The sequence below is a fragment of the Halichoerus grypus genome, chromosome 5, assembly GCF_964656455.1.
Source record: "Halichoerus grypus chromosome 5, mHalGry1.hap1.1, whole genome shotgun sequence".
NCBI classification, from domain to species: Eukaryota; Metazoa; Chordata; class Mammalia; order Carnivora; family Phocidae; genus Halichoerus; species Halichoerus grypus.
The window spans coordinates 176,735,805-176,761,146 of record NC_135716.1 but is presented as its reverse complement, the minus strand read 5'-3'; the positions used below and the strand labels follow the sequence as shown (position 1 = coordinate 176,761,146).

General features: G+C 53.0%; 1 protein-coding gene across 4 annotated transcripts in view; it reads left to right on the top strand.

Moving 5' to 3' along the window:
* Window positions 1-25,342, top strand: part of KAZN (kazrin, periplakin interacting protein) — a 1,038,326-nt gene that overhangs the window by 915,599 nt on the left and 97,385 nt on the right. For all 4 annotated transcript variants that reach the window (XM_078073774.1, XM_078073773.1, XM_078073775.1 and 1 more), the window contains one exon: window positions 6,237-6,428. In XM_078073774.1, the coding sequence (XP_077929900.1) occupies window positions 6,237-6,428 (192 nt within the window). The remainder of the gene's footprint in view (window positions 1-6,236; window positions 6,429-25,342) is intronic.

Genomic DNA, 25,342 nt, shown 5'->3' with positions numbered 1-25,342 from the left:
CCCAGGTACTGTGAAGCATAAGCTAGTTAAGCCGTGTTAAATACAACAGAGCCTGGAGCACAAGGAGTATTAGGAAAGAAATAATCGCTGGCATGATACACAGTAATTATAATGCTATTTTTATTTAGACCTTCGACTCGGGAAGGCTGGGCTTATAAACGTGCAGCTCACCAGGAGACCTTGCTGGTGCTTGGTCCCCCGTAGCCCTGTTTGGGCAGTTCTGGGGTATGCCCTCCAGTCACAGAAAATAACTTCCTTCTCTCCTTCCTCTCCTCACCCTGACCCTGACCCTGACCCTGTGAGCTCACAAAAATTAAGCGTGAAAGAGGCTTGTCACAACTGGGGGCTCTTCCCCGGGGCCAGGAGCCGCCACCTCCCATCTGTGCTGTGTTGATTCCTTCACACACACACACACACACACACACCCCACCACCGAGGAGCCCTCATCAGCTGCCTGAGCTCAGACTCAGCCTGTAGCGTGGGCCACAGTGGTTTGGTTCTGGTGACATGGGAAATCAGCAGGGAAATCAGAGGCTCTCCTGCCCCAGGAAGCCCTGCCCAGCTGGTGCTGCTCTAGGTCTCCATGCAGGGGCAGGGCTGAGCTGTGCTGTCCAGGCCCCATGGTCCGTTCTCCCCTCTTGGAGCGTTTTGGCCCTGTGCACATTGCCTCCTTGTTACAAGGTAGCTGCTGCAGCTCCAGCCACGAGTCCACTTTCCAGGCAAGAAGGCAGAGAAGGGGCAAAGCCCTTTATTCTTAAAGGACAGTCCACCTCAGGGGCTTTCTCCTACATTTTGCTCACCAGAACCAGGTCACCTGGACAACCCTAGCTGCAAGGGAGGCTGAGAAGTGGCTTTTTTAAAACACCACACACTCATTGTTCTTGCAAACAAAAGGAGGTGTGTGAGACAGAGAAGGGCAGGGTCTGCCCCGGCTCCCTTTGCCACCTTTTGAGTGGTTATGCCCCCCTCCCCCTCCCAGGGCAGCACCCTGGTCACCTCGGCTTCCCCTGGAGCGGGAGAGCTGCTGTCTCCCAGGCAACGCTTAATTCCAGCTTCCTCGCCCCAGAGAGCTCTGTTGAGTCTGCGGCATTTCCGGCACCGGCCCCTTTTAACCACTACCCGCCCCCCTGCCCCAGGTCCAAGGGCAGTGGGGTTGCCCAGCATCGGCAGAAGGGTACACAGTTACCTTCCCTTTCTCCACCCCTGGGCAAGGGCCAGGATGGTTTCTCCCGAAATGCTGGCTCCTTCCTCGCAGCTCTTCAGCGGTTGGCAAAAGGCGCCTTCTGTCGGGGTGTCTGTGGGCCTGTGCTGTACCGGGTGCTTAATAAACACCCCTTCTCCCCTTTTCTTTCTGTGCCCTGTGCCCTGCAGACCAACACTGAGCAGGAGAACTCTGTGCAGTGGCGGGAGTGGTCTCCGTGTCCACTGGCCCCTGGCGATCCACAGGCACTTGGAACATGGCCAGGGTAACTGAGGAACTGGGCTGTTCGTTTTAATTAATTTACACTTAAATAGCCGCGTGTGACCAGCCGCTGCCTTCCTGAGCACGCAGCGTTTGTAGACTAGGGAAGAAATGCACAATCAGTAGCAGTCCTCCAGATTCATGAAGGGTTGGAAGGCCCAGAGAGGAACACCGACTGGTCACACAGCACGTAGCAGTTCCCCTGAGGCACAAGCCCAGATCTTCCAACTCCAGCGTCTTCACTGGAGGGGAAGGGGAGCGTGGGTCCTGTGGCCCGCACACAGGATGCTCACTGCCGGGCACGTGTAAGTGTATTACACGTCTGTCTCCTTTATTCTCTTCACCCCCATTTTACAGGGGAGGGGAAGTGCCCGCCTGCCGTCCCAGAGCCCAAACACAGGCTGCGGTCTTGTGAGTCTCTCTGTGACTGCCGTCCCCGGGTTGTCCCGAGTCTCTGCCTCTGGAAGGACCCAGGGTGTGCGAGACCTGCGCTTCCACACCCAGCCAGGGCAGGTGCAGTTAGTAAGCTCGGACAAGCCTCTCTGTCTCTCCATAAAGTTGTTTTTCCAGCCTGGTCTCCTAAGAGTTGGCTCCTGCAGGTGCCGCACCTCCCGTCCCGCCCTCCTGCTGCTTCGGGGCCTGCCGCGGGGGGCGGGGCCCAGGTGTCAGGTGCACCTGTTAGAAAGGGGAGCGCAGGAAAAAGCCGCCTTTGCCGCAGTTAGCCAAGGACAGGGGCACCCGACCCCATCGTGCGCTCTGCTCTCATCATAATGCTGGGCTGCAGAGAAGGCTGTGCCAGATTCTTCTCTGCCTTTACCACCTCCCTCTTCTGAGGTGCTCTGGCAAAGAAAGCCCTTTCTCGTGACTGTCCCGTATCATGGTGCCAGAATCCCCGTGGGATGGGAGTAGTGTTGCTGGATGAAACACAGCACGCCCGGTTACATTTGAATTTCAGATAAGCAACGAATACATTTTAGTTTATGTCCCGTGTAATATCTAGGACATGCTTATCCTAAAGAATATTTGCTTATCTGAAATTCAAATTTAACTGTGCATCTGGGGGCGGGGCGGGGGGGCGGCCTTTGCTTTTTTTTTTTTCCTAGCTCTGGCAGCCCTCAACAGGTGGCATGATCCCCGTGTAGCGTATGTGATACCTGAGACCCAGAGAGCTGATGGGGCTCGCTCACGTCACAGCCAGGCCCTGGCCGGGCCTGGATTCGAAGCTGCGTGTCTTGAAATTCTCTGCCATCTGCGTAGACATAGTACACAACCTTACTGGCTCCTTCGGGGCAGTTTAAGGAAGGCCAGAAGTCACGTCCCTAAACAAACAAAAACAAACTAGTCTCCAGCTGTATGATAATGGAAATAGAAGTGAGGATACATTAGCAGTCACTCATACCTTGTTGTGAAATAGGCTTCTGGTGACAGTTGAGTGGGGACAGACCCTGGGGAGAATTGATGAAAGAGCATGGATCAGTCTATTCTGGCTCCTAACAAAAATGCAATAGACTGAGCGGCTCATAAACTACAGACATGTGTTCCTCGAAGTTCTGGAGGCTGAAAGTCCGAGATCCAGGCACTGGCAGATTTAGTGTCTGGTGAAGACCCTCTTCCTGGTTTATAGACAGCCGTCTTTTTGCTGTGTCTTCGTGTGATAGAAGGGACAAGGAAGCTCTCTGGGGTCTCTTTTATCAATAAGGGCACTAATCCCACTCAACGAGGGCTCCACCCTCATGACCTCCTCACCTCCCAGAGACTGCACCTGCTAATACCATCACACATGAATTCTGGGGGGACATAAACATTCAGTCTATGGCAGGGGGCAAGAATGACCATTTCAGAGTCTTCAGTACTGCTAGAGATGGCCAGGCAGGGCTGGGGTCATAGAGAGGTGGTCGGGATTAAGACCTTTTGTAATCTGACCCTGGCACACCTCGGCAGGCTTCCTCACCTCATACCCATTCATCCAGGCGCCTCTGGCTTTCTAGCCTCCTAACCTTTGCTCCCGCTCTTTCATCTGCTTACCACCCCCTGCATCTTCCAAGGCCCATTTCAAATGTCCTTGTGCCCCCAAGCCCATGTAGCCCTGTCCCGGTGTTGTGCTTACTCGTATGTGCTGCTTCTACTCACCAGAGACTTCTTGAGGCCAAGAGTGTTCCCTTCGCCTTTCTGGACGGCCTCCACTGGGCCTGCAGTGCAGGCAGCCTGCAGATGTTTGACTGGAGTGGGGGGCGAGCGGCCACAGTCAACCTCCTGCTTTCCGGTTTTGCTGAGAGACTCCGGCAGTGCCCAGCCCGTGCATGAGTCCCTCGATGTCAGAGCAGCTAGGCTCTCTCTTGCAGATGGCGTAGCTTCCCAGCGCGCGGCGTCGGGGTCCTTCGGCCCATGGTCACGTGGGGTCTGGGAGCGTGCCAGCCAGAAGACAGGACCTGTCTGCGACATTCACCCAAGGGTCCCCAGTGCCTGGAGGGGTGTCTGCCGTGGGGCGAATGCGCATCAACACTTGTTGGCTAGAGAGATGTGTTGAGGGAGTCAACTCAGCTGTCCGTGTGTCATCACACACTGTTCAGGGCACCTCGGACCCCACAGCAAGTGGGACGGAACCGTGTAGCCAGGCCTGCTTGCAGGGAGGTGCGCCCGCTGGGCACGCAGATGCGGTAAACAGGTGGGCCTCCCACGGTCATAAGGGTTTTGCTCAGGTTGCCAGGTGGGGGCTGCTTTAGGTCTCTTGAGGGGGTAACAGTGGTGCTGGGACTGACTGACAGGAAGGGACCTGTGAGGAGGGGAGGAAGCTCCTGGCGGCCCGGAGGCAGGATGCGTCTACACCTTCGGGGCGGAAAGGTGGCCCGAGGGAGGTCAGAGAGGGCCGGGGAGGCTGCTGCCTGGTGGCTCTGGGACTGTGGCCCAGGAGGGTTTTCATCAGGGAGTGAGGTACTGAGCTTGGCATTTCAAGCGGGCCCTCGGGCTTCTGTGGGGAGACTGGAGGTGGGCGAAGGAGGCGCTGGGAGGGCAGGGACACCTCCCCTCGTACACATGGCAGCTGAACCCGGGAGGCCTCAGAGAAGGTGATAAGAGGGGCATGAGGGACGGGTCAGAGTCCTTGAGGCCTTAGCTCTGCTTCCCCTCGGCCTGCCCCGCGCCCTGGACCTGACTCTGCCTTGCTCGCCTTGAGGAGTGCAGGGCGGGGGGTTCTAGAGCACCAGGCGCCGATAGAGCGTAAGGTGTGCGGGGAAGTGGTGCCCACCTCGCCGGTACTGAGCGCTTCCTGTGTACCTTGAGGACATCCCGGACCAGGCCCCTCTGACGGCTTGTTGGAGCCTCACGGTCCGGTGAGGGTTGGACCCCTTTGGGGGCATCTGAGGCTTGAAGGGGAGGGGACTTGCTCGCAGCCACATGCCTGGTCAGCGAGGGAACCAAACCAGAGACCCAGTGTCTGTAAAGCTGTGGCACAGCCGTGATCCCCGCAGGCAAGGACTGCACCCCGCCTCCCGTGGCAGGATGGGACATGGCGGTGAGAGAAGGCCTCTCTGAGGAGGTGGCGTGGGATGAAGGGCCCGATGAGGAAGCAGCCGCAGGAAGAACAAGGGAAGGGTGTTTGAGGTGGCGGGCACTGCGGGGGCAAAGGCCCTGAGGCCGGGAAGAGCTTGGCATGTTGCGAAGAGAAGGACCGATGTGGCGGGAGGGAGAGAAATGCAGGAGTTCAGCGATGAAGCAGAGACCATGTTGTCGAGGGCCTGCTTCAACAAATAAGTCAGAATCTCCTTTAACCAGTGAGGTGAGCATCGTGACCACGAGTTTGCTCTCATAAAGGGTCTGGCAGAGGTATATCTGGCCTAATGAGGCTGCTTGACCTCCCGCCTCCAGCACCTTCCACAGCTCGGTGTCTCTCGTTGCTCAGGTGAGCAGACCTGGGTGCAGGTGTATCAGTTGACCTGCAGGACTGAGCTGGCCTACAGATTCCTGGGGGGTGGGGAGAGATGGTGCATCATCTGGGTACCTTCCCAAGGTCCCCAGGCCCTAAGGGAGGCCGTATCCTCCTCGACCTCCTCCCTGGGCCCTCAGGAGTATAGGGTTGGGCTTAAGTGTCATGGAAACCTCTGTCCATGGTGTCACCATTGTTACTGCTCACTTGACCCCATTCTCCTGGGTGTTCAGGTGTGGATCCCAAGTCCTGTCTCTGCACGGTGCTGGGTTCCTCAAGGCTCTGTGTTCCATATACATGTCGAGTGTGCCTTTTGGGGACTATTTCCTGAGTGTCAGACTGGGAGCTCGGGCTCTGGAGTTGGCCAAGTCTGGGTTCAAATCCCAGCTCTGCTACCCGCCTCAACTTCTAATCTGTGAAATGGGGGTGATGGTTGCCTTAGGAGGTTTTTGCAGGATTAAATGAGGTAATGCATCTAAAGCCCAACTCGGCATCCTACAGGCTCGTGGCTAGAACACCGCCTGCTGTCAGCTCTTCGTGCTCACGCTTATCCCTGCCCGTCGGAGGCGAGGTGATGTCGGCCGTTGGAATGGACACTCTCGATGCAGTGAGAGCTGTAACAGAGAATGTGGTGGGGGTGGGGGGTCCCACCAGGCGTGCTCTGCAGCCTGGAGGTGGGGCTCTTGGAATAAGGTTAGTGGCTTTGGGAGTTTTCTTCCCAGCACACATGTAGGAAAGGCCTCGAATGCAGAGCAAACAGGAAAAGCCAAAGCACCTTGGAGCGGTCCCCAGAAAAACTGAGCATGCAGGAGCCGCGTCCCCTTCCTCTAACCATGTGCCCTTCTCCCCTAGTGCTCCTGCGGGAAGAAGTGTCTCGACTCCAGGAGGAAGTCCACCTTCTCCGCCAGATGAAGGAGATGTTGACGAAGGACCTGGAGGAGTCCCAGGGCGGCAAGTCATCCGAGGTCCTCTCAGCCACCGAGCTCAGGGTCCAGCTGGCCCAGAAGGAGCAGGAGTTAGCCAGAGCCAAAGAAGCCTTGCAGGGTAAGTGACTGGTTGGTGGCACTTTCCTGCCTTCCCTTGCCTGGGGCTCAGGCTTGGGCCACAGGGGCACTGCGAAACCAGGGTCCTGCCTCTGCAGGGGGAGTGGCATGCACGTGGGGGTCTCCCGGTGCCTAGACCCCCAGCTGAGGCTGCCCTGTCCCTTTTTCAGTAGAATTCTGCCTCTTGCAGTGTTGGAAGCTCCTGTCGTTCCCACGTCCCTGTGACCAACACATTTTCCGTCGTGGTCATGCGGGGTCGCCTCCCTCTGAGGCATGAATGGCAGGTGGCATCTCTGCTAAACCAGGCTGCTGACCCGACACTGTCAGGGTCCTTGAGCGCCTCCCATCACGGGACAGTGTGGAGGCGCTGAATTCTCCACACACCTCCGTCCACACACACCACTCCTGTTCACTGTGGCGGTCTCCTGGGGCAGGGGGCTTGGGCCCCCTCTCCTATGGTTGGCCTGGAGGAGCTCCCCTCTGGGAAGTGCAGTGTCCAGTGTCCCCTCTGAGAAGGCGGGGGAGGAAGCGGTACGGGTGCCCAGGTGCTCTCTCACGGAGCTGGACCACTCGTAACCTCCACGTGGCTGGTGAGTCTGCCGCCAGAAGCTGCTGGAGGAAACGCAACCGGTGGGCCCACGTGTGCAGCCGGCCTTCCTTAGAGCTGGCCTGGGCCACCGGCGGCCGACATACGCATCTCTCCTGGGAGCCACCTGCCCACATGCTTTGGGAGGGGTCTCAAAAGATGATTCAAGAAAGGTTGGGGGAGACCTCCTTTAACAGTGCTCAGAGAACTCTGACACAAAACATTCTCTTGAGGCCCCCTTACTGCCTTTGATACTCCTGGGGAAAAGAAAAAGGCAATAAAACTTGGCAACCTGCTTTCCACTTACATTTCCTAGAATGATAAATACTCTGGAAGCTTCATTTCGGAAGCCAAAGCAGCTTTCTTACTTAGGTTGATTTCAGGCTGCTATCGGAAAGAGACTCCAGAACAGAGTGGCGGCTTAAAGAAGTTGTCTCTGTTTCCTGTCACCATCAGGAGGAGCATTTCAGGCTGGTGGGCATCTCTGCTCCCCTCGGCCTGGGGGACATCTAGGGAGAGAGCCAAAATTGAGAGCCAAAGATTCCCTTTGGCAAGAGCTTGGTGGTTAGGCCATGCCGGCCTGCGGCGAGAGCTGGGACATGGAGCTTCTTGCTGGGTGTCCTGGTCCAGCCATGAGGCACCCTTTCCTGTTGGGGTTTTGTTTCCAGTGGGGCCCACTCAGACAGCAGTGTCTTCAGGCCGGAGCGGGAGGGTGGGACATGCTGTGGTCCAGCTGATGCTGTATGATTGGGAGGTCACCGTGCCGAGCACATACACATTTCCTCTCCATGCAACCGTCCAGGAGTCTAGGCAGACCTGTGCGAGCTTCCCAGCTTCCAGGGGCCTCCTGACATCCCCTCCTCCCTCGGGATGGAGACTCAAGCCACGGGAATCTCCCCAAGGAAGTGCCGCCAGGCCCCAGGGCTGTGTGAGCTGATACCCTCTGGTCTCCCTAAGCTTTGTGACCCCGTGGAGAGTGGGGACTGCCTCAGAAGCAGTCTCAACCACCTTTCCCAGTATTTATTCCAGGGACAGGGAAGCCTGCCTTCCATGTCCTTACCCAGGGAAAGAATCCTCACCTCCATTCGCCCCTCTGGACCTGGAAGGGGGAACAGGACCTCTGTAAGCTGTTTCTGGGCCCAAAGGAATGGGCAGGGGGCTCAGCAGAAGCTCATTGATTCCACCACTCTCCAGCTCCTGGGACAAGCCGCCCACCCTCTCCACACCTCAGTTTCCTGGTCTGCATGATGGGACAGTAGTGGTGAATTAAATGAGGTGATGTCCGTGAGGGCAGAGAGCTGGCTGTTGCGATGTGCATCCTTCTGCCTTCCGTCCACAGGACACAGAACTGTGGAGGCATATTTTCCTAGCTCTGTGCTGTGAGGTGCCTTATCTGTCACCAGAGGTCACCCAGGGACACAGAGATCTGCCGGATAGGGCGGCTCCTCTGTAAACGGCAATCTCAACAATAAGGACCCGTCAGCATTCATGGTAGGAAAGCTTTATGGAGCACCTACTGTGTGCTAGCCCCGTATCTCTCCCTCACTCTGGTCCTACCAGGACTAACCCCCTTTCGCAGATGGAGTCACCTGCGTGAGGTTCAGCGTGGTTAAGTAACTCGGTCAGGGTTACAGAGCTAATTACCAGCAGAGTCAGAAACTTTGTTCACTGCACGAACACACCTCTCCTTCCCTCTGGGGATTCAGCCGCCACGGACGGGGAGAGATGGGAGGCCATCCTAGCTCAGTAATGGAGACAGCAGGCTCTGGAGCCAGATCTGGGCTTGAATCCCGGCTCTCCCACTTACGAGCTGTGTGACCTAGGGCAAATTCCTTAACCTCTCTGAACTACGTAGTCCTCTTGCTGAGGGTAACAATAACAAAGCTGTTTCTCTTATAATTGGGGCTAATAACAGTAGCTACTTCAGAGGGTTGTCATCGGGATTAAATGAGATAGAAAGTGCTTGGCCCAGTGCCTGGTGCTATTAGTGCTAATACTTAGTGATTATCAGATGAGAGGGGGCTTGGCACGCCTCCTCAGATCTGCCTGGAGATGTTGGTCTCCTGATCCCCATTAGGGGTGGCCCAGGCCTTAGACCCCCTGAGCCCAGCCAAGCTCAAGGTAGCAGTGCTCCCAAAAAGCAGTGGGCAACTTCAGCCGGCCTGAGCATCCTGCCTGGTTTCTACAAAGTCATAAATAAGATGCTTCCTCCCAGCCACAGCACGTGGTGGGTAAATTGCAGACAGATGTGGGCAGAAGGAGGCTGGGGCATGAAAAGGGATTTATATGCCCATAATGAGGAGAATGAGAATAAATGTGCAAACCAAGTAAGCAGCAGATGTTGGGTGACACTTGTTAACAGCTGGCGTCCCTGCAGCGGGAAAACGCAAAGCCCCCGAAGACTCCCTCCCTGGCAGTTCCCTACCTACCCGCCCCTGTCTTTGCTTTGAGGTTGGATGAGACCAGAATCTTCCACAACGGGAGAGGCTTAGGAACTCAGGCAGACACCGGGGAACATCAACCCCCGGTTCCAATGTCAAAGCACAGACAAGAATCACGTTTGGGGAGAACAGGGTGTAGAGGATTCCTCGGTTTCTTTGGGGGTGAGTCTGGAATGTTAGGTTTAAGAGTTGGGTCTCGTCTCGAATATAAAGCCAGAAGTTTGGAAGGATTGTTCAAGAAAGAAAGGTGTCATGTGTGTTTATACGTAACGGAGCCCCCCTCCAGCCTTACATGTAGTGGGGAGCTTATAGCGCATGGGACCCCTCTGGGGGGGTCTGTCGATTTCCTCAGCCCCCCTTCAGCTCCCCTGATTCTCCCCGCGAATCAAGGCATTACAGAAACATGATCGTGAACATTTGCTTCTGCCCCTTTTTTAATGGCGTGACGAGTATGTTGAGCATTTTCTCACAATAAATGCTCTCTGAAAACATAATTTTTAATAACTACATAATGTTCTAGCAAATGGAGGCACCCTAATTTATTTAGCCACTTTCTGATTATTGGACACTTAAGTTGTTTCCACTTTTTTCTTTTTTGGTTTTGCTGTTATATACCACTCCCCTAAAGATCTGTGTTCGTAAATCTGTTTATTTTTTTAAGACAGCATTTCTCCATCTGTGTGGTCTCCGGACCACTTTACACTCTTACAAGACTGAGGACCCAAAGAGTTCTTGTTTATGTGGTTTAGTTCTCTAGGTGTTTACTGTTCCAGAAATTAACACCAAAAACCAATTTAAATCCTCAATAATTTATTTTGAAACAACAGCAATAAACCCATTACACATTAACATAAATAAAAAAAACTTTAATGAAAAATATTTTCCCAAACAAAAAGATTTGAGTGAGGAGAGCATTGTTTTACATATTTGCAAAAACTTTTCAATGTTTCACTTTACAGAAGACTGCTAAATTCTCATATCTGCTCCTTCGGTCAGGCTACTGTGATTTGTCGCTACTGGGTATTTTTCTTTGTTGGCATCCTAAAACTCACCAAATGGTAGTCTCTTAGAGATTTGCTGCCGTGTGGTATCTCACACTTGATCCAGTGAGGGTTTTGTGCTCTGTTAACAGTGGACAAAGCCATTGGTCTCATTTGCACTTGGAATGGATACTGTACCACACATGATTTTTCAGCATCTATCAGCGATCACTTGAGTGATGATGCATCACCTGAGTGATGCTGATCTTCCCAATGATGACATACGTCCTGATCCAAAAAGTCACATTTGTTAACATCACCATGCATCTCATCAGAAAAGTCTTTTGAGTGTTGAGAAACTGAAGGTCATGGTGGCACATCAAGTCTGCTGGAATTCTCACTTTTGTTCAAAAGCTCAGATTTTCTTTGACAACAGATATGATCAGCTGTTTTCTTAGAAGTAACAGGCTGGCTCACTTTTAGTTCATTTGTGGACTTAGTAGTTTGCCAGATAGCTTGGTTAATATTATTGGTCACTTGTTCTTTCAAGTACACATGGTGTTCTGCGGAAAAAGTGGCTGGTTTAGCCTGCAACTCAAACAGTCATACAAATGTTTTTCCTCAAGACAGCCTCTGTTCTGGGGGCGCCTGGGTGGCTCAGTCATTAAGCGTCTGCCTTCGGCTCAGGTCATGATCCCAGGGTCCTGGGATCGAGCCCCCCCTCGGGCTCCCCGCTCGGCGGGAAGCCTGCCTCTCCCTCTCCCACTCCCCCCTGCTTGTGTTCCTGCTCTCGCTAACTCTCTCTCTCTGTTAAATAAATAAATAAAATCTTAAAAAAAAACAAAAAAAGACAGGCTCTGTTCTTTGGTATGCAGCAAAAGAGCTTTAAATGTACTTCCATGTGTTTTTTTTTTTAAAGACACGAACTCGGGGATCAAGCTTTAATAAAATTAATAATTTTTACTGCTTCACCAAGGACACTCATAAGTCAAATAGTGCCCCTCCCGTTTTTTTTTTTTTCAAGAACAAGTGCATGGTGATAAGAATATAATGACTACTAATATCTACTCATGGTTTGATGCCTCTGCCATGATGTTTGCCAAGCATTTTCCCCAGCGTTACTTTTGTACCCACAGTGCAAATACACAGTAAAAAAGGCAAATCGCGTCATAGTATCATAATGAAAATAGCTTTCCTCATGGGTCCCCTGAAATGATATTGCTGATGGTGGTGGTGACAGCTAGCATTTCTGAACATCATTTCTGTGCCACATACTGCAGACCTTTAGCTCACTTAATCCTCTCAACGAGCCTGGGAGGCGGGCTATGAGTGCGCCGGGAGTATGCTTAGTAGCTGGTTAGAGCTGGGTTTGGACGTCAGCAGGGTGGACTTCAGCCCTTAGGGGATGCCAACAGGCACAGGGAGGGTACTGCTGCGGGGGAAACAGCCTGAGCAGAGGCAAGAAGACCAGTCTGTGTGTGTGTGGTGGGAAGGGAAGCCCCATGCCAAGGCTTTGCAGTAGGGAGGTGCTGAGAGATGATCGTGGAGAACCTTGGGGCCATGCTCAGAAGTTCGGGGACTGGGGAGACGGGGCAGGAGACCATATCAGAAGTGGGGTGTTCTAGCAGGTACGCATGTCCCTCTCCCAACCTTTGCGATCTCCTCTCTCTCCCTTGAGCACGAGGACGTACGTGTGATTACATACAGATAGTTCCTGGGTCCCCTCCCTTCTCTCCTCCAAGCCCTGATTCAGGCTCTGCTTCCTCCAAACACCTTCCTGGACCTTCTCTGTCTGGTAGTTCAGGGCCTGTGGTTGTCAGGATCATACCCCCACCCCCCACCCCCAAAATGCCTGCATCCCAATTCCTAGAACCTGTGAATATGTTAGGTTACCTGGCAGAGGGGAATCAAGGTTGTAATCAGATGTCCTTGAGATGGGGGCCGTCCAGGGTTATCCAGCGAGCCCGGTGTAATCACGAGAGTCCTTCAAAGCGGAAGAGGAGGCAGAAGGTCAGAGTCGGAAGGAGGTGTGATAACAGAACAGAGACTCAGTGTGAGGACTCGACCCCCATTATACGGGCTTTGCAGATGTGGAGGCAGGGGCCACGAGCCAAGGAACACAGGTGCTTCTAGAGGCCGGAAAAGGCCAGGAAACAGACTCTCCCGGAGAGCTTCCAGAAGGAATGCATCCTTGATTTTAACCTCCCAAGACCCATTTCGGACTCCCATCTCCAGAACTGAAGACAATAAATTTACATGCTTCAAGCTACTGAATTCGTAGTAGTTCGTTAGAGCACGGGGAGGAGGCGGGTAAGGTCCTCTGCTCCCCAGCCCTAGGCGCTGACCTCTCTTAGGACTTAGCATGTAGTGAGGGGCGTCACTTTCCTATGTGGCTCGCCACTCGCCAGGCTTCTGCAGGACATAGCACCCCACACAGAGCAGGCCTCGTTAGCTCAACAAAGCAGGTGATCTGTTGAATGAGGAGAAGACACAATGCCCGAGTTTCTTGAGAAGAAGGAATAAGGCCTATTGGGGCCTTTTCCCTGCTTCAGAATGAGTCACCGGCCCTAGACCAAGCTCTTGGAGGAAACTAAGCCTTCAGTCCTTTGCTCATTCAACAAACTGAAAACTTGCCCAAAGCACCTGTGCCTATGGCTCAGAAAAGTCGGGGGCAAATCAGACCGAGGCCCTGCCCAGAACCAGTGACAGGCCTAGAACCCACAACACACTCAACGCAAGTTAGTTGAGTAATACATTTTTTTTTAAAAGATTTTTTATTTATTTGATAGAGACACAGTGAGAGAGGGAACACAAGCAGGGGGGAGTGGGAGAGGGAGAAGCAGGCTCCCCACTGAGCAGGGAGCCCGATGCGGGGCTCGATCCCAGGACCCTGGGATCATGACGTGAGCCAAAGGCAGACGTTTAACGACTGAGCCACCCAGGCGCCCCGAGTAATACATTTTTTTAAATGGCCAACCAGACCTGTAGATAAGCATCTGTGCCACAGATTGCCCTGCTTCAGCGAGTTCTAGGGTGCAGAGCATGTCTTTGGCCTTGGGCAGGAGGGGACACCTTTACACTCCCAGAAGGTATGGCCGTGCCTTAGCTACCTTTACAGATTGTAACAAGACCTGCAGACAGTGGGGTGGCAGGTGGCCCAAGTGGCTGTCAGATAGAATGATGTGTCCTTGATGATGAGATGGTTCTGCCCACCTGCTTCCTCTCTCTCTCTCTTTCTCTCTCTCTCTCTCTCTCTCTCTCACACACACACACACACACACACACACACATCCTTGTCTCCCCAGTGCTGCGTGGATTGGGAAAGTAGCTTGATGTTTCCTGCTCCCCTTCCCACATCCACACTCCATTCGCTGGTTCATTCCTCCCATGAAAGACTTGTTCATCTTCTGGGCAGCTTATCACCCTGGATTGAGTGTGTATGTTCCTCTCCCGGAAGTCGTGGTTTCTTAGGCCCCCAGCTCCAGCCTGGTGGCCTCTGGGGCTCCTGCAGGGGGTGCACCCAAAGCCTACCCCTCTGACCTGCAGCCCTGATGTGGAAGCCTCTTAGCTGCTAAGTCTTAGAATTTAGTGGACGTTTCCAGAGAGTTTTAACTCTGCAGACAAAACGTCTTCCTAATATACTACCGATCACTTTTAAATATTGTTAACAGATCCCCTTCCCCTTGAAGGCATCTTAGACTCCACATTTGATCCAGTTGAAAATAATTTATAGTCAGGTGGAAGAAGTGCCCAGAATCTTGGCTGTTCTCTTGCAGATGTTGGCTGGGCCATTGTCTCCAGCAGGTTAGCTGCATCACATGGTCACTGGGTTCCTGAAAAGGGCACAAACCCTAATGTACAAGTACTTGTGAAAAAAAAAAAATAGTAAGTATTTTCTGTGTGAGATAGACAGAAAGGTTGCAGAGTCCCTGGACACCCACTGCCCTTCATTGTCAACACCTTCAATGACCTGGTACAGTGCACAGGTGCTTTTCAAGCCACGTCTTGAATCGTGTCTGCTGATGTCTCGTTGGCCAGAGCAAGTGATGTGACCAAGCCCAGTGTCACGTGGGTGGGGCTCTGCCGGGCCGTAGATATAGGAGGCGGGTTCATTGCCAGCTATTTCCGTGGATCAGCTGCAGAGAGCGTTTTAAATAGACTCACTTCCAGAATCTGCCCAGGGTCTGGGGTTCTGGTGACTGAGATATTACAGCAACTTTGTCGCTTTTGGCTGCTTTGCTTTTTATCAGTCCTTGTGCGCGAGTGACTGATGTCCTCGTCTGGGGGTTTCCACACGGAGTCGTTCCGTCGGGGAGTTGGGAAGGCAAGCCTGTCCAGAATCTTCTCCAGTGCTTTCCAAACAGTGGCCCTTCCTGACTGTCCTTCAACACTTTGGGTCTCATTCTCGGGAGATCTTACTATGTATTAATGTTCTAATTATGGAAATCTTCCATTTATTCTGAGAAAAACTAAAAGACTCATTCTTTTTGGAAATACACAGACACCCTCTTGGGCTCACCCTCCTGTATCATGTACCAGAGCCCAGCCTCTCTTCCCTCTTCGGCAGGGGGTGGGGGGGAGCTATAGGCACCCATTTTGCAGGTGGGATGATTGAGGTATGACTGAGGTGGGTCTCTGTTGAGTAGTAATCGTTACAACTGATACTTGGCACCCGGAATGTGCCAGGCTCTCTCCTGATTGTCTTGCCTGCACGAGCTCTCAGATCTCCCAACAGCCCTGCTAGATGGGTAGTGTTTATTAGCCTCAGTTTCCCCATCGCCGGCATGGGAGTGAGAGAGGTTAAGGAATTTTTCTGAGGTCTCCGGGATAGTAGGTTTTGGAGCCAAGACTTATTTGATCTCCACAGAGTCTAGTTTCCAAACCTCCGTTCTACGCAGGTACTTAGCAGATGCTTCTTTGATTCTTAAGGCCTTGGGGGCAGAGGGAGGGAGTAGAATGGGGAAGAGAGGAAAGAGGAGCAGGTCTGGATGTGGAAGCACACACTCAGAGGCCCCTTGAAATAGAGGTATCCCCCCCCCTTTGAGAAAGTTCGCATTGCGCCACTTCACTTTTACGAAAGACCTATCTTAGTACCTGAAAGAATCTGAAGAGATTTATTTTTACTTGGACAAAAAAAAAAGACGAAAAGCAAAGCTAGCACTCAGCATTCGTCTTGCAACGAGCCGTTATAGGGGCGGCATGCACACCAAAGCAGCAGGGGGGCCCTGCCAGGCTCCTCCCCCAGGAACTATACCCAGCCTCTGAGCGTCCAGCTGCTGGAGCTCTTGAACCACTTCTGGGAACATCTATGCTCCGTCTGCATTTATTTGGTGCATCTGTTAGCAAGATGTGTCCTAAGGTATCTGGGGAGCCTAAGAGAGGTTATTTTTTCGATCTGGGAATGCTCACAAATTTTTCCAGTTGCTTCTTTAGCTTTACGCCGTTTGGGCTTATGAAAGGTTTCATAGGAGCGCTCTACTTTCAGAGAGCAGGACAGATCTGTACCAGGACTTGTGGATTCGTTCCCAGTCTTTGCTCTGGAAGTTGTCCCAGGAAATAAAGGCTGGTCTCAGTCACACGAGCCAGGAGCTTCTCTTCCTGTCCCTCCTCTTTCTCTCCACAGTTGAGTGAACACACTCAGCCTTGAGAAATGCCAGTGTTCTCAGAGGCCGTGTTTAAGGTGTGAGCAAGGGCTGCAGACCTTGAATCTCTGCTTTAGATGAACCCCCACTCCCTTCCCAGGAAGGGTTGGGGATTGAGAGGCTGAAAGGAGAAGAACAAACTTGGTGTGCGATGAGCCACATTCCAGAACTGCCTTTCGAAAGGCATTGCCCAGGACCTCGTTAAATTCTGATTGGAGCCGTGGTCTCTGTCACTGTGTAGGTGCTGTGCCCACCTCACCCTGACAGGGTCGGGACATGGCCCTGAGGCTGTAGCAGGAACATGAAAGGCCCGCTGTCCTCTGTCCTGGGAGAAGAGCTTTGGTGTGAGCCAGGGAGGGGTCCTCTTCAGAGATGGCCGGGGACACGGGGTCAAGTCTGACAAGGGCCTCAACTGTGATTCTCCTCAGCCCTGGTTGGCTCCTCAGGGGACGCTGTCTTGGCCTCAGAGACCCAGGGGGTTGAACGTCCTTCCTGAAAGAGCTACCCTTGCTGCCCCATGACGTAGGTAAGAGTTAGCCTGACTACAGCTGGGGAAACTGAGGCTCCGGGAGGCTTGCAGGTCTCAGTGTTCGAACTTGAAGTCCCATGCCTGATAGAGATCCGTAACTGCCAGTGTTAGTTTTCGATCAGTGGATATCCTTCAGTGTTCATAAAACATGACCTAGGAGCCTGCTCACTTACTCACTTAACAAACACTTGTTGAGGTCCATTTGCCAGATACTGTTCGGGGCCCTTGGGGTGGATCGGTGAGCGAAAAAGACAAAAGATCCGTTTCTTGTGGAGTTTACATTCTAGAAGGGTGTGCCAGTTAGTACTGCCACGGAACATACTAGCCCCAAATCTTAGTGGCATAAAACAACCACCACCTTCCTTATAGGTCATGATTGTGTGTCAGGCACTTGGCAGGGCTCGGCGGGACAGTTCTTCAGTTCTGTGTGGTGTCAGTGGGGGTCCCACAGGGGTATTCCACCAGAGTCCAGGACAGCTGCCCTCCTATGTCTGGTGCCTGGGCTGGGTGGGGCGGGAGGGGGGGGGATGCCAGGGCTCATCTGGGAACAACAACCCGAACACCCACTTGGTGGTCAGACCTTGCACCTGGAGGCTCAGGGTTCCCGCAGAGAAGGTTCTAAGAAACCAAGGTGCAAGCTGCGAGGCTTCTTAAGGCCTCAGACATCACCAGGCATCACTTCTACCACATTCTGTTGGTGACAGGCCAGCCACAAGGCCAGCCAGACTCCACGCTGTACAAAGCATGTGGTATGGGAGATATTATTGTGTCCATCTTTGCAAAAATACCATCTGCCACAGAGGAGAGGGAGAAGGCCAATGATAAACAACGAACAGAGTAAAAACTAAATCGCACGTGTTCGAAGATTTTAAGTACCATTGGGAACATGGAAATTTTACAATGGGATGAAATATGACCCAGCCATTCCCTTCTAGGCGTTTACTCACCTAGGAAATAAGTGCCCATACCAAGACTTGCACGCAAATGGTGGTAGAGGTTTTATTTGTGATAGCTCCAAGCTGGAAGCAGCCCAAATGTCCATCAGCAGATGCAGGGGTAAACGAAAGGCTACATTCTACAACTTCAACTCAGCAATAAAGCAACAAACTCTTGATACATGTAGCAAACGTGGTGGATCTCAAAATAATTATGCTGAGTGACAGAGCCCAGGGAGGAAAAAAAAAGCAAAACATATCCTGTATGATTCTATTTACATGAGACTCCAGCAGATGAAAACAGATCTGTAAGATGGGAAGGATGGATGAGAGGTTGCCTGGGGGTGGGAGGAGGGACAGGAGCATGGCTCACAAAGGGGAGCTGGAGACTTGGAGGTGATGGGTATGTTCGCTGTCTTGAGGGTGCTGATGGTTTTTCAGGGGGAATGCATGAGGCAGACCATCTCAGACAGTCCCCATTAAATATGTGCAGTTGATTGTATGTCTTTTATAATCAATAAAGCTGTGTTTAAAGGAGTGCAAGGTGAATTGGTGGGTGTCTTTGGGGTGGGGAGCATTTCAGTCCCCCACAGGCCACATGGCCCGGGCAGCCTCCACCTTCGTCTTCTTGTCCCGCATGCTGGCCTCAGCGGGCCACAGGAGGGGACCCGGCCCCAGGTGGGCAGCGTCTGGCCAGTCTGGGCAGAGCCCCATGCTGTCAAGGCCCCAGGACACAGGGCTCCTGGGCTCACATTCCAGGAACAGGCAGAGACCAGAGAGGTCCGAGGCTACATGTCTGTGGCCCGGGCTTCCGGCCCAGCTCTTTAAATAGCTCCAACCACACGGACTGGGCGAGCGCCGGGGACGCGAGCTGCTGCTACCAAGCAGGCAAGCTTTTGTGCCCAAGCCTGGCGTGTGGGCACAAAAGGAGGAGAGGCATTTTTTGGCACTGAGCGAAAAACTCAGAACAATGTAGAAATTTAGAAAGGAGCATTCTAATTCTGCTCAGGGCCAGATACTATTGTAGAGAAAAGATCGAGGTTAAAATCCAATGGCTTATCGCGCATATGTAATTAATATACTATATATGTATTTACCGGACATTTTTATGGGCCAGGAGGAATGCATGGGCTGCAGATTCCATGAGTTATCTCGGTTAATCCTCCCCGTTTTTCAGACAAGAAGACTGAAAGAGCAGTAGCCCACTGAAAGGTGGAATTTAAACCCAGGAAGGTGTGCCCGGCTCTAGGATCTGAGTGATTTCGCCAGTAACCTGCACAGCCCCGTGGGGGGCCCACTGCTGTTTGTTTAAGTGGTTAAGAGTTCGTTTTTATGATAAATCATTTGTAATGTGGATCCTGGGAACTGGCTGGGCCTGTGAACCAGAGGCAGTGGGGCACGTCGGAGTGGGCAGTCAGGAGGCCACGGTTCTCCATCCATGTTGCCCTTGACCTCTGCAGGCCTCTCTGGAAAACGGGAGGGTGGGGCTGAGTGTTCTTACGAGCCCCGTTGTCATGTGCTGCGAGCAGCATGCTCAGAATGAGGGGGGAAAATACCTCTGCATGCCCACAGGGCCTGCCACTCACTCTCACCCCAGCCCAGAGAGAAACCTCAGGGCCTGCATGCAACAGCTGAGTTGGCAGCCCTTAGCCCACTGACTTTTGCAGCCCCTGAACTCCAGAGAAGTTACTCACCCACGAGCTTTGGATCATGAAGATCTAGAAGAATCGTTCTGATTCAGGTCTTGCCAGCAGAGCACGGTGCCCGAGGAAAGAAAGAAGTCTTTAGCGGGAACGCGTAGGCTCGGGCAGAAGGAGGGGAAATGGCCTAGGACTGGTTGGTCAGTATCCCCAGCCGCTGCCAAGCCCCAGGGAGAGGCTTCTCTTAGTTTTGCTTCCTAGCTGCCCTGGAGATGGGGCCCAGCTAGATGCAGCTAGAGAGAGGGTTGGCCTTCTTGGTGCTGTGAACCCATCTCTCTCCCAGCCGGTGTGTAGCAGTGGGCTCAGTATATGGTAATGTGGTGAAGGCAGAATATTGAAAACAACTTGGAGGCTTTGAGACGGTCACTTCCTCGGAGAGGTAGCGGTTGACTCCACGTTTTAAGGCCAGGAACGCCTGGAGAGCAGGGTCTGAAGCGTATTGTCTCCGTATCTCTATGATGGTGCCCATTCCTGCTGCTAAGGGAACGAGCAGAGACGAGATGCTTGCGGGGCCCACGGAGCTGGCACTGAGTAGGTGCTCAGAACAGGGGAAGAGCAGAGTGAGGGCCCACAGCCTGCAGGCACGTGCCCACAGTCTGTAGAAACTTCTGGAAGGTCCTCGTGCCCAGGCAGCATCCCCAGGGCTGGCTTTTCTGGTGATGTGACCTGTCGGTGCCTGGGCCTTTGACCTTTGCTCTGATCTTTGCTTCCCGCCGCAGAGACCAGCGGAATGCATCATGCTCCCCAGCTCCCGAGTCATTTAAGGAATCTGTGTGCTGGGCACCGGCGTCCATGGAGAAAAAGTGCACACCCCTTTCTGCCTCATAGTTCTGGTGACTGCAGGCTGGGGGAGACTTGCTTCCTCCAGGGGCAGGACGGTCTGAGGTGGCGCTGGGTGGCATCCTGGGGGGAGGTAGACCGGGGGGCTCTGGCCAGTCCCACCAAAGGAGGGCCGTTTCTGGCTGGAGCTCCCAGAGGAGCATGGCTTCAAAGAAGGCCTCAGAGGCGAACAGCTCACAGACTGACCAAGATTATCGAGGGGCCGGCCCTGCCCTCCCCTTCCAGTGCCAGACCTCTCACCTGCTCACCTGGCAAGGCTGAGATAAGCCTTGAACCCACCATGAGGCGCATGTTGGCGTCTTGAGGGCAGAGTTTTTGTTCCAGGCAAAGTCTGTCTCCCAGCGGGCTCCTGCCTTTGTCCCATTCCCAGCTGTGCCTCTTTCGTTCCTTGGGCACTGCACGTTGAATCAGAATGGTTCTTCGAGATCTTCATAGCCCGGAGCTCGTGGGTGAGTGACTTCTCTGGAGTTTGGGGCCTGCCAAGGTCAATGGCTGTCTTTTGGGAATGGGACTCTCTAGAGCCCCGGAAAGCCACTGGGTCCAGGTGAAGAGCAGAGGAAGGAGCTGGTTGGGGATGTTTTGCTGGATGTCGGGGTTATTGAAGGCACCTGACAACTTGATTGATGGTGAATGTGGGGGGTCGGTGAGAGGTGTGTGATCATGCGGACGGGAGTGTGGTGTCCCCTCTTCAAATGAGAAGTTGGTACAGCCCCCCACCTTCAGCTTTTTGGGATCTTCCATACCCACGAGGGAAGCCACTAGAGACAGTTGTCTTCTCTTGTTGGATTTCTTTTCATCTGAGAGGGCTTCTCCTTCCCATCTTCTGGAAGCTCGGACCCACCCCACCCCCCAGCCTGCCAGCAGATTTAAGAGGCCGTTTCACGATGGGTGATGGGTGGCCACGGGGCACACTGGAGTGGTGCAGGCTGGTGGCTCTGCTTGCCACGGAGGTGGGTGTAGGGGGTGGCTTTGCTCCCCCACAGGTGGGAGCGCTCCCCCCGGGCAGAGTTGGGCTGTCCAGGCTGCTCCTGGCAGGGGGCATGATGCCAAGACGCCATGACCTTTCTTGCTGTTCGGAGTTTGTTAGCAGTGAGTGGGAAAGCTGGTGAATAATTTACGGGTGGGATTTATAGGGAGAGGGCAGTGGCCCGCATGGGCGTCAGATACAGGGCCAGTGGAGATTTCCCTATTCATACCTAGCAATTAGGAGAAGGGAAGGTGCCCCTCTGAGTTTCCAAGTTCAGTTCAGGTTCTCAGGAAAGCAATGAAAACCAGAAGGAAGTGTCCTTTACTGAACACCTGCCAAGTGCCATCAACACTGGGAAAGCAAACAGTAGCCCATGGAATCCTCCTCACCATCCTGCAGGATGCTTGCTGGTCTCCCTTTTACGTGTGAAGAACAGAAGCTCACAAGGTCATGTGGGTGGTAGAGACGGGACCAGGCTCCCTTTGACCCTTGGGCAAGTCGCTCAACCCCTCTGTCTCCGTGGGTGGCACAGGGATTATAACAGCACCTGCCCTGGGGGCCTGCGGATTCAATGAGAAAATTCACAGAAGGAGGTTAGAACAGGAAGTATCCATTTATTAAATGTCAGCCGCTCTTACTTTATCATTATACTTTTACTAAGCTCAGAGTGACTGCACCATTTATTGTCCAAACTTTTCTCAAGAGAAAGAGGGCCTATTAAATAAAGTTGTGCTGGGACAATAGGAGTAACTGGGACTGTCCCAGACAGACAGGACCTGCAGCCCTTGACTGACAGACGGGATCTGAGTAGGTGGACTGGTGTCAGGCAGGCACTCCGGGTCAGGGGATGACATAAGCAAAGTTGTGGAGGTTGGACGCTCAGGGTCCGCACAGGTGACCGTGAGGTGGCCGGCCTTGGGGCCCGTGGGGACAGGAAGAGTCGCATCTCCACTGCACCCTGACCCCACTGCCCAGAGCACATCCTTCCCTCCACTCCGAGTTCATCTGCGTGCTCTGAGACCACCCACCCGTTCGGCATCATGATTTACGAGCACACCCCAGGCCACTCCATTTTTTATGGACCTGAAAAAGACATGATCTTTGCCACAACAGAGAGGTTTGAACACCGTTGCAATGCCATGGTAGATGGGAGGGAGCAGAGGTGGAGAAGTGAGTGTTAAATCATGGAGCGCATCCTCGGTTGACATCAGGGGAACAAAGCTTTTGGGTGGTGGCTGCAGGAGGAAGGATGCGGGAGGCAGGAGAGGGAGGCGGGGGTGGCTGGAGGAGGCTCGTGTCCCTAGCTTGCGTGGCTTCCGTGTGAAAACCTCAGGAAGAGCACGTGATGCCTTGCTGTGGAGGTGTTTTCAGGCAACTGCCGTTAGGCACCCACAGGGCCCCTGTGCCTCCCAGCCTGGGAGTCAGGTTCCCAGAAGGGTCAGAGCAGCCTCCCCGCTGGAACAGTGGGGTCTGAGATGCTGGGGAGACCTTCTTTCCCCGGAGAGAGAGGGGAAAGTCGCCGGGACCTGGAGACCAGGCTCTGGGGGTTGAAGTGACATGCCCCAGCTAAGCTGGAAGCTGGGCCTAGACCCATGTCCTGACTCCCAACCCTGAACGCTTAGTGGGGTCCTTGCTTTTTACCGTCTCTGTTCCTAAAATAGCTTTCTAAAAATTTTAATGGAATCTTGCCCAACAGAGTAGGATCTTAGCCCAAAAAGTGTAAGCCAATCACCCATCTGTAAATGTGTATTTTAGGCATTAATGGGGCTCCCACTACCCTATGTGAAGTCTTGGTGCAAATTAGAAGCAGCCATACAGACAGATTTAGAAAACACACCCCCTCCCATTGAACACAGTCCTGCTCTACCAAGGCCTCAAGTTTCTCTGAGCCTTTAAAATGCAGCCCTTGGGTGGAGGTGAGCAGGCTTGGGCCTGGGAGGGTGGGACGAAGGCTCCCCACTCGCCCCCTCTAAGCCAAGGCTACTATTCTCAGCATCCTCAGACCTTGCGGGTGCCGCGTGGGGACCAGCAGGAACTGGTAACTGTAATGCCTAGGAAGACTGGAGGCACAATGCTGGATCTTTCACCACCTGAATTTTTTTTGTTTTTTTGTTTTTTAAAGATTGATTTTATTTATTTATTTTAAATTTTATTTATTTGAGAGAGAGAGCGCACAAGCAGGGGGACCGGCAGGCAGAGAGAGAAGCAGGCTTCCTGCTGAGCAAGGAGCCCGACGCGGGACTTGATCCCAGGACCCTGAGATCATGACCTGAGCCGAAGGTAGACGCTTAACTGACTAAGCCACCCAGGTGCCCCTGTTTATTTAAGAGAGAGAGAGAGCGCGTGCATGCCAGAAGGAAGGGGGAGAGGGAGAGGCAGAGAATCTCAAGGAGACTCTGCGCTTAGCGTGGTGTGCAGGGCTCGATCTCACAACCCTGAGATGACCCGAGCTGAAATCAAGAGTCGGACGCTTAACCGACTGAGCCACCCAGGCACCCCTCACCACCCGAATTTCTAAAGACATCTTCCTGTGGCCCAAGAGCCTGGTACGGGAGGTGTAGGTGCTGACTCGGGAAAAAGAAGTTCCAATTAATAGCGGCAGCCCACACAGGCACTCTCCAGCCAGTACCCTTGGCCACTTGGCTCGGAGCACTGTTAAGGGAGCTCCGGGCCCCGTGGCAGGCGCCTGGCAGCTTGTCCATGATCATCAGAGCAAAACTCCAGAACATTGCTTTTGCCTGTTGAAGACAGCAGGGAGCCTTTTAACTCCAGAAATGAGAAGGACGTGCTCCTGAGGTTTCTCCAGACACCCAAAGCACTCCTTCCCCTTACACAGATGCGGGCATTTCATTTTGAGCATCATGTGTCCATGTTGTTCGTGCCCAGGTGGGTGGACACGGTGAGGCGTATACCACCTTCCTGCCCCTGCTGGGATGCCCAGCCTAGCACCTTCGGGATGAGCCCTGGACTTGGCCCCGGGGCCAGAGCCTTTATCCCAGGGCTGAAAGTGTAAGCAGTATATTAAGAAGATGCAAATTAAATCCACCCAGATATATTATTGCTCACCTCTCAGATTGGCAAAAATGCAAAATCACACCAACATGCTTGTGGGAAAGATCGCTCTCACACGTGATTGGCAGAAAGGCTGAATGCTGTGACCCCCGTGGGGGGGACATTGAGGTGAGCAAAATCACATATGCATTTGTGAGCAAATTCACATATGCATTTGCCCACTGACCCAACAGTCCCACATCAGAGGGCTTACCCTGAGGATAAAACATCACAAATACGAAACAAGTTACTTTATACTCCTCATAGAATATATCCGAAGGCTTACAAGAACAGAAGAATGGGAAGCGAATCTTGAAGTGTATGCAGATTTGTTGATCGTGCTCTTTGGACTTATTTTATTACTATGGAATAGAGCAAATAAGGAAACCTATACTGTTAAGGACCAGGATCGTCTCTGTGGGAAACGGGAATTTGGAATGGGAGAAGGTGCTGGATGAGAGTTGGAGGCATCAATATGCTCTTGATTTTATTTATATATATATATGTATATTACTTACATACATAAATTGTATATAGATGTACATATACATAAGATTTACAAGTCGTAACCACAGAAAGGGCGAAGAAGCAGTGACCCCTAGGAGCAGTGCACATGCCTGGTACCCACAGCTGCTTCTCAGCGCTGTTCCCCATGAGAAGTGTTCCTTAGACCCAAGTGGAGGATCCCAGGTGTCGGGCAGAGCAAAGTCACAAGGTGTGATTCGAACATCTTGTCATTCTAGAAAGCAAGAGACAGATGGGTCAGAAAGCAGGTCGCAAGAGAGGGCTGCTAACAAGGATAAGCCAGTTGAACGTCCAAAACAATTCGAAAATTAGATTCTTCATGGGGGAACGGAGGGGAGAGATGGAAGCTAGTTAGTCCATGTGTAATTAACTAGAAAATCACCGAAGTGGGCAAACTGCCATGTGGGCCTCCTGGTAGGACGCGGCTAAAGGACACAGCGTAACCTGTTGGGTCAGTGGGATTGGAAGCAGAAGCAGCTTCGACAGACCCACAGAAGGCAAAGGGAACCTCCTAGATTTAGGGAGAATCGGGAGGCACGACAATTCAGTGCCGTGTGTGACCCTGTTTGGGATCTTGGGCTGGGGGGGTGGGGAAGCCGCAGAAGCAGTTACGGGGGACTGTCGGGGCTCTGTGTTAGATGATGGGGCTGCATCAGCGGCGATGCAGAATGAGACACATCAGGACGGGCCAACGCCGGAGCACTTGGCGGTCGGGCCCG